The sequence below is a fragment of the Colobus angolensis genome, unplaced genomic scaffold (genome assembly GCF_000951035.1).
Source record: "Colobus angolensis palliatus isolate OR3802 unplaced genomic scaffold, Cang.pa_1.0 Scaffold74, whole genome shotgun sequence".
Taxonomy (NCBI): Eukaryota; Metazoa; Chordata; class Mammalia; order Primates; family Cercopithecidae; genus Colobus; species Colobus angolensis.
The window spans coordinates 5,056,421-5,068,976 of NW_012121154.1; the positions used below are offsets into that span (position 1 = coordinate 5,056,421).

The 12,556-nt window shown below is 35.7% G+C and overlaps 1 protein-coding gene across 3 annotated transcripts in view; it reads left to right on the forward strand.

Moving 5' to 3' along the window:
• Positions 1-12,556, forward strand: part of CACNA2D1 (calcium channel, voltage-dependent, alpha 2/delta subunit 1) — a 440,506-nt gene that overhangs the window by 332,966 nt on the left and 94,984 nt on the right. For all 3 annotated transcript variants that reach the window (XM_011927691.1, XM_011927692.1, XM_011927693.1), the window contains exon 10: positions 9,507-9,665. In XM_011927691.1, the coding sequence (XP_011783081.1) occupies positions 9,507-9,665 (159 nt within the window). The remainder of the gene's footprint in view (positions 1-9,506; positions 9,666-12,556) is intronic.

Consider the following 12,556-nt stretch of genomic DNA (forward strand, 5'->3'; position numbering starts at 1 on the left):
ACTTCATTTTTTCTATCATTTCTCTTCACCTGATATTTTACCTATGTTTATTTTCTATATCTCTGTATTCCCTCCTCTCCAAGAATGCATGCTTCTTTGAGTATAGAGAGAGTCTTTTTCGTACTAATGTTACTGTACATAGAATAGTTCAAGGCACATAGTGGTGGTTCTTGAATTGACTCTACCTTTTTGTCAGTCAGAACAGTGCCGAACAAAAAATGTACTAGATGGATGTCAGAATTTTATAAACAGTTTCAATCAGTGATAAGTTAACTTTGTGTTTTTATATGGCCAGTCATCCTCACTCACATAATCAGTATTGCAGTATCTCTGCTCTGCAAACACATTCATTACATATACAGTTCTTTTTGTGTTCTTCAAGCAAACTGAGCCATCACCATGCTGTAACTGTTATTTTATTTTATTTTTCAACTAGGGAATTTTCCAAGTACTCAGCTTCAGGTATCATGAAAATATTGTACATATTGGTCATGTCTGCATCACAGTGTTGGTAAAGGGGACTAGATCAGAGAGTATGTGATTGTTTCATCATTTCGTTAAGGTTCTGTCTTCAGGAGCTGGCATTCAAATTTCTAGAGGGCTGTGCAAAAAACATTTGTAATGAAAATAATACTGATAAGATTATTGTACCTGGAGAATGATGGCGTGGGAAAGAAAGCTGCCCATTTTTCCAGTTGGAAAAGTGCTGTGGAATCAGGAGTGCACAGTTGATTAAAAGATGGTTGAGAAAACAGAAATGTCAGGTAGTGATGCAGGGGGATGCTAAATTCAGTTTACATTTCTAGTAAAGGAATGGCATACTTCCAATGGCTTCAAATGTTTTTAAATGAATATGATTAGAGAATTATAAAATTTTATCTATCAAAATATAAACGAATATATGAACAATGATAATTGGGACTTATTTAGAAATCTATCCAAGATTTCAACAAGGTAAACGGACTAAATATAGATTACATCATGCTTCCAGTTGTTTGGAATATTTGTTTAAAAATGAAAATATTCATTGAAATATTTGATGAACGATGATTTACATTTATAGGCAAACACAATTCATGTCCTTATAATTATAATAGAGAATTGTATTCAATTTTCTCTCCTGGTGCCATTTTTAGACATATGCAGAATTTATTCCATATTTATATTTTTTTTCCTGATTCTTAAACTATCTGATGTAAATTACATGATTTTAGAATTTGAAGGACTTTCCGCCTGATCTAGAAAAACCCTTTATTTCAGAAAGGAGCAATCTGCAGCTTAGAGGAAATAATTGAATCAGTTTTGGCTGTGATGCTTATTAAAGGCAAGGCCTGGACTAGACTTGGTTTTCCTAAATTGATTAAAGAAGAGACAATTCATTCTCAGTATGTTTCTGTTTTTATACAGTGGACCAAGGAAACCGCAAACCAGCAGCCACTGTTGGGAACAGCACTGTCAAACTTGAAGAGTGGAGTGGCCAACTCCGCAAGTGTCATTAGTGAAGACATTTTTGTCTGTGACGTGAGAGGGTGACCACACCTTCTAGTTTTCTCTGGATGGGGATTTAATAACAGAAATTAAAATCACATTCACAACATTAGCAAAAATCATGAATTAACTAGCAGTACTTTTAGTAATGTATTTAGGACCTGTATTGAAGATAGAGAAAAGAATGTGAGAGATATATTTAAAAGATTTGAAATTTGAAATGAATGAATAATTTTTCCTGGCATGAAAAGGGTACCCATGTGAAGATGGCAGTTTTTCAAATTTACTCATAAAAGGAATTTTAATTTGACAAAAATTTCTAAGGTTATTGCAATAGGTAGAGAGTTGTTAAAAAAAATATCACATGACACAATGTGGCAACTTTCTCCTCTGTTATTAAACTGTAATTGAAAATGACTAAAGACTTTAGAGAAAAGTGCATCAGGGAGTTTGCACTTGGGGTTGAGCTCTGAGTCTTGGTTGCTGTTTGACTCTGAACACTTTGTTTAACATTATAAACCTCATTTCCTCAACTATATAATGGGAAGCCTATTAAAACTAAAACTGTAGCTTGTTGAAAGTTAACTTAATGGATATCAAGTGTGTAGCCTGGCACGCGGGTGATTCTCAATACATGTTAGCTAATATTTTTAAAAATTATTCACATTAAAAAGTAAGCTCATGAAATAACAGAGAGACAAAGAACTAAGAAATTACAGAAATATATCCAAAATCTTAATTTGTTATAAGGAATGGATCATGAATGGATTTGTTCGTAAAAGGGAAAGTTCGTTATTTGTAAAAACAAATTGCCTAATTTTGTTATCACCTCACAGTATTGGGGAAAATAAATTCCACCATGACTATATACCAAAACCCATGAAACATTAGTAAGGTTACAGATGAATAATTTCCTGACTGGTAGATGGTTGATTTTCTAAGTATAAAACTCTTTTAAGAAATAATAAAGGAATAGGCTCACAGGTTTAGATTAAATAGTAAGCAACCATCTGGAAAAACAGAACGACAAAAAAATTATTTGAGAAAAAGGGTCATTTTGCTAGCAATCAAATTCAAATAGTTAAAATATTGAAATATTTTTATTTACAATTTAGCAAATAAAAAATGGGAAGTGTTTATGAGGCTACAATGATACTAGCACACAAATACTTTAAATTGGAACAAAGTTTTTGGAAAGTAATTTGGTAACAGATAACCCAGCAAGCATTTTTTTTTTTCTGTTCATCTGGACTTTTCTATTCATTTATTGACTTCTGAAATTCAAAGACATACTAAACATCCAAAAATGCAGCTAAGTTGCAGTAACAAATGAACCAAAGTCCTGACTGCAGTTACAACATTTCACTCAGACATTGAATTCTAAACAGCAACTTTATAAATCTTATTTCTCATCACTTTTCAAAAAATAACTCTTAACTGGGAATGTATCCACATCTGTAAGGATAAATGTTATCAGCTATTTTATCCGGATTTTAGAGTAATCATTTTCATATAATCTCTTATAATCCAAACTTACTATGAAAAATATGAAAATCAAAATAAATTTTGAAAGTTTTTTAAAAATAGGAATAAGTACATGAAACAAGCATAGCCAAAATGTTGGAGCGCACAGCCGCTGGTCATTTTCCTTTTATTTTCCTGCATCGCCATCTGGTGGCCAAAATGTGAATAGTATCTGATACCATAATTTGTTTGTACTTACTAATATGCAAAATTTTATTAAGTTTCTTATTTAAATTATTTAATATAGCTTATAAAATATAAATTTGTTATATATGTTATCCATCATAGTTAACTTGTGTAAATAAGGTTACTAATATTATTTTGATTAAAAAAAATCCTTTTCCAAAGCAGTCAGGTCTGGATTTGAATTATTATTTTTGCTGATCATTACATGACTTGAGCCAACAATTTTGCACCATTATTTATTTTACATGCCAAAAATAGAGAAAATAAAACATTAAGACATGTTAAGTAAAAATATTGAACATTTTTTTCAAAAACTATAGTTATGTCCTGTTTTTGCTTATTAAAAATGCTTTAGGACTCAACAATGTACAAAGTACCCTAAAGAAAGCCTGCCTTTAAACATTTAGAATCCATGCATAGGAGAACAGTCTTTCTGAAGGGAAGGGATGCAAATTAAAAGACATGTTGAGAGCTGGGTACGGTGACTTATGCCTGTAATTTCAGCTGCTTGGGAGGCCGAGGTGAGAGGATCACTTGAGGCCAGGAATTGGAAACCAGCTTGGGCAAAGTAGTAAGACCCTGTCTCATGTTTTAAAACTAAAAATAATTTTAAAAAGACAGATCAAGTGGGCAAAGAATAAATGAGCTGCTTCTCTTTCACTGAAGTTTCAAGTAGAAGATATGACCTTAAGAAGATCTTTTGTCTTTAATTCTTCATGTTTCTAGTTCTGAACTACTTGACTCCAGTAAACCATTCAAAGAAAGACTTGAGACTCCAAGAAGATGTGTTCCAGTTGCCATTTCCAGGCAAAGGGCACTTCCCAGTAACTTTCTGCTTCTTTGACTTGTAGTGTATATTAAGGCAATAGGAATATTTCATTGTTTGTATCCTGACATAATGTGATGACGAGCAGAGTCCCTCTTCTCAGAACTATTTTGTGGAATGATTTCTTATTCAGCAGAGGAAATTAGAGCAAAAATAGAGACTGCCTTTACAAAACCAAAAGCTTGGCTTATTTCATTTGAGATATTGATACTTTGTTTTGACTGGAAAGCATCTTTCGATTTGTGGATTTGTGTACTTGACGGTGATATTTAATAAGAAGGTTCTCTGGAAGATTGAAATGCATGGATCATAGTTTTATAAGAAACTGTTTCAAACACTAATGTTTGAGGGACACTTGTATCATCCTGTTAGTAAACTTTATTTCAAGCTCAATACAGCTGAGGCAGTTTATCTGAATCTTATGAATTAGAAATCTGTTCTAATTTTAGTACTGAGTGTCCTAATGCTTTTTACTTAAATAATTTTTAAAACAATAGAGTTGCCATTTAACATCTACTGTATGTCAGACTCTTATGTTTGATGTTCTGTATATCTTTGACTTTTTAAATGTCTATTTGGACAGTGTATTTGTCCTTTTGAATATACAAGCTTAACAACATATTGCAGAGCTAAGATGCAATTCATCTATTTATAAATCTATAGCTTGATTATTGATCAACATTTTACACTGGCTTCTAATTTTCTTAAAGCCCACATCCAAGGAGTTTAAACATTTATCCATTTATTCAGTAAATATTTATAGCGTGTCTATTACATGTCAAGTACAGAAGATGCAGTGGTGGAGTGGACACATTTTCTGGCCATCTGGGCTAATAATCCAATAGAGGGGTCTATTTATCAAGCTAGGATATAGAGAAATATGAGATTATAACTGGTGCTCTGTAAAAAAGAGATAGATTTAGGAGAGCTTAGTACTGGGTGATTTAATCTAGTCAGGGAAGGTCATGAAAACTTTCATGAGGACCAAGTGAAGAAGGGAGAAAAAGTATTGTGGGCAGAGGAACAGTATATATAGTGGGAAAAAGTGTTTTTGGCAGAAGGAACAAGAGATGTGGAAGGGTAAAGGAAAGAATGCCCCAATGCTGGAGCTGAAATACAAAGCCCTCCAGGATTTTTACCCCAGATGCCCATGTTAACACACGTGCCTTCCTATCTAAACAGGGTAACAGAAATTGTTCTCAGCAGTTCTGATGAGTGACCTACTTAGTTGAATTTTCTGGGATTGGAAAAGGAATCAATGTAATGTTAGTTTGAATTTCTGACTCTGTCATGTTAAATACACACTTTTACAAGAAGTATTTTCTTAACAGATGAAAAATCAGAGCTCCTTCAATCTCTTTTCACTCACCATATACCATTTCAAAGTTTTGTAATATATTTACTATTACATTTTTGCTCTGTTATTTAATGCGTGATTTTAAATTAGTATCTAGGCACACGTTATCCAACTGCCACTTCAGCCCATGAAAATTAACCTATTTTTAAAATACATATAATATGATATAAACTGATGAGTCTAAGATACCTGTGAAATATAGTCTTATCTGATTGTAAGCTTTCAAATTTCTCATCACTTTCCTAGGAGAGTAAGATTTGGTATAGGAAGTTATACTTTGTAAGTTATTCCTTTCTGTACATTATTTATGATTTTTATTGAGTGCAATTGTAGTAATTCTGTTATACACTACTGAATATGTATTAAATGAATTGAATTCACATTTAATCAGTTTGTGTTAAAGTGACTTAATGAGATGCTTCACTATTCTATGTTAAAAGCAGATCAAGGTCAACTGAAAGACTCTGAGCAATACATTATTCAGTGCTCAATTTCTGTGTAACTTGTACCTTTATGATGATTCATGGTTTAAATAAGCCAGTTAATAATATTTCCTGTAACCATTTCTAATAATTCTCTAAGGTCACTTTACTATTAATATATTGGCAAACTGTATTTTTACTTACCAATACAGGGGAATTCTAACATTTATTTGTTTTGAAAATGGAACATGTAGAATAAGGTTGCATCCAATAACCAAAGAATAGAAGAGTGATAAAAGAGGCAGTGGGACTGGTCATTTGGACCTGAAGATACTCAGTTTTCAATATTTGGATTTATAGAAAACAGTAAATAAATATACTGGAACTTTATTCTCACACTGGTGATATTCATGAAAGTCATGTTCAAAATAAACATGGAAAAGGACTCACTATCTGTGCAGGATATTTTACCTCTTGTTTTATCTTTCTTCTCTCTAAGCCTTCCTTCTCCTCTCATTATCCTAATCACCTTGCCTCATTGTTAAAGGAGACAAATGCCACAGACAGTAACGATCATCATCCAAATCCACGTACCACCTGGCTGGGTCAGCTTCCACTCTTCTTTCCTAGAATAATGAAGTTAATGTGCATTTTCCTAAACGGACATTCCTCTGTGTGTCACCTGGATCCATCTGTTCCTACCTTTCCACGAACTTTATTTTTTACCTCTCTTCTATTTCCTGCATCTTTTTCTTCTTCTCTCTTTAATACAAGTCTTTTCATGCGCTCGTGACCCCTAGCTTTAAAGTAGACTTTTCTTGACCCCTGGCCTACCCTACAGATGCCACCCTGTTTTCCTGCTCTGCATCCAGCCAAGGTGCTTTGAGGATTTTCCTGCATTCAGATGCTCCTGCTGTCCATTGGTTCTGCCCTCCCCCTGCCCACCCAAGGCTGCCTACGTAATGTGGATGAGTTCACTGGGCATTTTTTGTTTGTTTTGTTTTGTTTTTCTGAGACAGAGTTTTGCTCTTGTTGCCCAGGCTGGAGTGCAGTCTTGGCTCACCGCAACCTCTGCTTCCTGGGTTCAAGCGATTCTCCTGCCTCAGCCTCCCGAGTAGCTGGGATTCCAGGCATGCACCACCATACCAGGCTAATTTTGTATTTTTAATAGAGACGGGGTTTCTCCATGTTGGTCAGACTGGTCTCAAACTCCCGACCTCAGGTGATCCGCCCGCCTCAGCCTCCCAAAGTGCTGGGATTACTGGTGTGAGCCACAGTGCCCAGCCCTACTGGGCAGTTTTAAGTCCCCATCTTCTCTGTCTCCAGACAGTATCTTCCTTTTGACACATTTTTCTCTCATCCGAAACAGTCCAATCTCCTGATTTTCCTCCTGTCTCCATGGAAACTTGCTCCTGCTTCGTTTTCTCAGGTACTCCTATTCTACTCTACTTTTTATGTTTTGTTTTCATATGGCTTTAAACCAATTTTTTTTTCCTGAAGCCTTCTGTTTTTTCTTTTATAAATTATTTAACCAAGACCTATTTTGAGCCTCATGCTTTAAATGTTATCATTTCTTGACATGTACACTTGCATATCTCACATCTATTGAAATCTCACCCTAAGTTGCACTCTGTGCCTCTCTTCTCTATTCCTCAATTATCCCTGAACCAGTCATCCCTCCAGTCCTCTGTCCTTCCAGATGCCTGAGTCAGAAACCTGGCAGTTATTCAAGATACCGCTCTGTTATGCATCCTGCTAAATCCACCACCAAGTCCTATTTGATTCTTTCTCAGAAATACCTCCTGAATTCTTTCCTTTCTAACCATCTCCACAAATAACAAAACCACTATGTATTTTCAGCTAGGTTACTGCAAAGCCTTCTAATTACTCTCCCTCCTTTATATTGTGCTCATCTCAAGTCCATTTTCCACACAACAGCTAGGATGCACTCTTAAAATTCTAGATTCAGTTATTTTACATTTGGCTTAAGATCTCCCATTGACTTTCCATTTCATAGAAACAAAAATCATCTTCAACGTTTCCATTGGACCTCACATGATCTAGCCCTTGCCTCCCTCTCTGAACTCATTTTATGTCTTTTGTCCCCCTATGAGACCGAGCTAAACTCACTCTCCTTATGTTTTCTTAAAAAGGATTCTTCTGTTTCCATGTCAGGGCCTTTGCACATACTGTTCTATTTGCTTGGAATGTTCTTCCTTTGTGCTCTTCACTGGAACATTTCTCTGGAATCACAGGAAATGCTGTTGTTTAGGAGAATTTTCTTTCAAATGTTCACAGTCCAAATTAGAAATGCCTCTCCTGATATTGTCTTCTAGAGCATAATATTATATTGCTTTATAGAATGAATCATAATTTATTACACTATATTGAGAGGCAATACAGGATGAGTTTTTTCATAGATAAAATGGGGATAATAATGTTTATCGTAAAGATAAAATGATGTACATTTGTAGAATATATAGTAAATGCAGCACATAGTAGACGCTATATAACTTTATATATTTATGGTATTTGTGTGTGTGCAAATAATTATGCCTGAAAGTGTAAAACTACCAGTCATGATTCTTGGTATATAATAGGCTGCTAGTAAATATTTGCTTAATAAACTGATGAATTGTGCAGTGCACCTTATAACTAGGTTCCGTGATCTTCGGAGAAAAAGGATGAATTATATTTGCAAGAATATGTAATAAATTGTGACCCACTCATTAAAATAAGTGTATGTTTTTGATCTGGAAGTATCTTTAACATTTTATCTGGCCAGTCCCTTTTTTCCGGCAAATATGCTTTTTATTATTATTCCCATTTTGCAGATGTGACAGTCTAGGTGCCAAGAGCTGAAGAACTTCCACAGATTACAGAGTTAATAAATGATTGGATGACTCCACTCATCCTATTACCCTGGATTTTGTTGCAGCATTCCTATTGTTCTTTCTTTTTGGAAATATCCAGAGAACGATGTGAATATTTTTTATGGGGCTGACAAAGTTACTTTGATGATCGTTCTTAAATTTTCCATCTTGGGTAGTTAACATTGGAGTTGATGTTCTCTCTCCCACAGCCTCTCTGCTGTTCAGGGCTCCATCGCCTTGCCTCCATGGTTCCCCGGCACTCTTTGGTAACCTCTAAAGTGATGTTTCTAAAAGGCCACCAGTTGTTCTTGATTCATGTTGCTTTCCTCTGTTAGCCTCCATAGGAAAACAGTACCCTCAGATTTCAAAATGACTAAACATTGATTCATGTTTTCAGTATATTACTTTGCCAACCAGTCTTTCCTAATAAGAGGCAATGAAAATATTTAACATGTCCCCACAACTGGGGCAGGCATCCCATATCATTTCTAGATTCTGCATATATTTCATTGCTTTGGATTATTTTTTCTACATGCTCATCAAATTTGAGAACTAGAAGGGATGTCATATAATTTAATTCTCAAATTTATAAGCAGGTAAACCAGGCTTTGGGAATATAAGCAGCAGACTCAGCGTTCCAGTATGGGTTGGTAGCTCAGAAGAAAATTGCCATTTGTTTCTTAATGCACCTTTGTTACCAGTCTACTCACTTTTCCATTTGAAAGAGGAAGCAATGCAATACCGTTTAGGAGTATCAAACACAAATTCTATGAAAACTATATGATTGATTTTAATGTTCGTTTATATATTTACTATTTGATCTTTTGCAGTTTAACAGCAATGCTCAGGATGTAAGCTGTTTTCAGCACCTTGTCCAAGCAAATGTAAGAAATAAGAAAGTATTGAAAGATGCGGTGAATAATATCACAGCCAAAGGAATTACAGATTATAAGAAGGGCTTTAGTTTTGCTTTTGAACAGCTACTTAATGTAAGTATCATGCTATATCTTTTTTTTTCTTGTTCAATTGTAGTATCTGAATTTCAATATTCTGATAGTTACTGTCTGGGATTAGATAGTACTGTTTTCCATTTATTTAAAAAGCAGATGTGTGCAGGCAGAAGAAACCTTTGAACTATTTTTATTTTTGAATTTAAAATTCAAAAGGTATCTAAAATGTAGATTTTTAAGTTTTTGATCTTTATTTTTTTCAATCTGTGTTTTTAAATTGATGAGGAAATAGTTGAATTTAATTTTGAATAAACCCTTGAAACTTAATTGGCCTATATAGAATATCATTACTTTTTCTTATCTCAATCACTACAGTATTTATCTGTAACCTCACACTTTCAATCATCAAATGGTTACTGAGAACATTTTAGTTTTAAACATCTCGTTTGGGTCTTTAAGTTCCTAAATGTACAGAAAGTTCCAAATGGTAGACATTAAGATGAACAGAAATGCAACTCCTGGAGCAGGGATTCTTTCTCAGTGAGGATTCCCCAGAGTCCCTCATCAGCGTCTACAGTTAGACTGTCAGATACTGGCTTATTGCCCCATGTTATAGCATGTGTCTTTTTTTTTTTTTTTTTTTAAATGGAATTTCACTCTTTTCATCCAGGCTGGAGTGCAGTGGCACGATCTTGGCTCACTGCAACCTCCGCCTCCTGGGTTCAAGCGATTTTCCTGCCTCAGCTACCATGGGATTACAGGCACCCGCCACCATGCCTAGCTAATTTTTTTTTTTTTTTTTTTTTAATTTTTAGTAGAGACAGGGTTTCACCATGTTGGCCAGACTGGTGTTGAACTTCTGACCCCAGGTGATCTACCCACCTTGGCCTCCCAAAGTGCTGGGATTACAGGCATGAGCTACTGCACCTGGCCTTACAGTGTGTGTCTTATACTGTGGACTAGTGTTTTTAAATTACCTTGCCCTCTATTTCACTTTGAGTTACTTAAAAGAAGGGACCATTGTTCAATTATTTTATTTCTTACTAGGCAATATTATTATCTTGTTTGAGAGTAGGAACCTTACTTCTCTGCACCTTGGTTTCCACATGTATGCATTAGAGGTCACTATAACACGTGCCTCAGAGAACTGTGCACAAGATTGTCTGTGGAACCTGGCATGTAGCAAACCACACACAGGTGTAGGTTGCTGGGTGGTATTGGAGTCATGGTTGTTACTGCTGTAATTACTAGCCCATGTCTGGTAAAAAGTCGGATCATAATGTCTGTTAATATTTGCTGAATCACTGAATGAACTGTTACATTTGGTCTTTATGCAAATATGAGTTTGTTGTTCCTGAGTGAGTATTCTGAATAGTTTTTGAGATATCCAATTGGATGATTCATTTATTCATTCAGCCAATATTTATGGAATGCATCACCAATTCCTGTCATAGTGCTGGTGCTGGAATTATAGAAGTAAACAGGACCAGCTGCTCTCAGAAGGCCCAGCATAATGTGCTAAATCATCATCCATAGAACAGTGTGCAAGTGCCATTTACAGGGTATTTAGCGTGTTCCCTGGGACAGCACAGAGAATGGGCTCAGCTCACTCAAAGGAGGTCAGGAAAGTGTGGCAATCCCATGAAAATGAGATTTTGAGGAATGATTAGAATTTAGGTAGGTAGAGGAAGGGAAAATTATTTCAAGAAAAGGATCACATCGTAGACAAAGCACACAAGTGTGCCACAGCATAGCACTGTAAAACATTGCAGATGGCTGCCTCTTTTAGTTAGGACATGCGCAATATAGGAACCTGCTGGAAATGGAAAGGCCATGAGGTATCAGTTAAGGAAGTGTTTAAGGGCAAAGGAAAACTTTAGAGTATGGCCTTGGAGTGTTCTCAGTTAAGGAAGCTGTTGTAGAGATCCTGGTGTGGGAATAGAAGTGAGGAGCTACTAAGGAGCATGGCATGGGAACTGATTAAGTGGTGTGGGCTGGATTGCAGAGTGAGAGGGGCTTAGGTGACTACATTCTCTGAACTGAACTAGTAAATAGATGATTACACAGGAACTCACATAGAGGAAATGTGGGGTAGAAATAGCTCAGTTTCAAATCCCAGCACTTTGGGAGGCCGAGACGGGCGGATCACGAGGTCAGGAGATCAAGACCATCCTGGCTAACCTGGTGAAACCCTGTCTCTACTAAAAAATACAAAAAAAAAAAAAAAAATAACTAGCCGGGCGAGGTGGCGGGCGCCTGTAGTCCCAGCTACTCGGGAGGCTGAGGCAGGAGAATGGCGTGAACTCGGGAGGCGGAGCTTGCAGTGAGCTGAGATCCGGCTACTGCACTCCAGCCTGGGCGACAGAGCAAGACTCTGTCTCAAACAAAAAAAAAAGAAAGAAAGAAATAGCTCAGTTTCAGATATGTTGAATTTTGAGGTCATGTTATTTAATAGACACCGTTAGATAAGTAAGAAGACAGAAAATCAGAGATGTGCAGCCCTGCTATTTTCAAGGGAAATAATGTGTGGCAAAATGCATATGTTTGTGAAATGTTGTATGTTCATTAATAAAAATTGAAAGCTCAAAACTATGAAATTGTAATATAATTAACCATTAGATTAAGATGTATTCTTCCTCTAGTAAAGGAATATGCTTGTTTTTGATAAAAATTATTTTTTGCTTAAGTCAATAATTGAGTTTCCTTGATCTTGGCATTTTCATTATTATTCTTAGTATTTTTTTTCCCCTCACTTCATTGCCTCCTGTTTAGGTTTCAGTTGTGAAATGATCAGGAGTTTCAAGTGTAAAGTACAATTTCAGAGGCAGCCTCACTAGAGAGGCCACATTAACTTCCAGATTTATTAGTTGCTGATAAAATATGATTTAACTCCTATTGGCCTCTCCTGCTGCCTTTATAACTGCTACAAT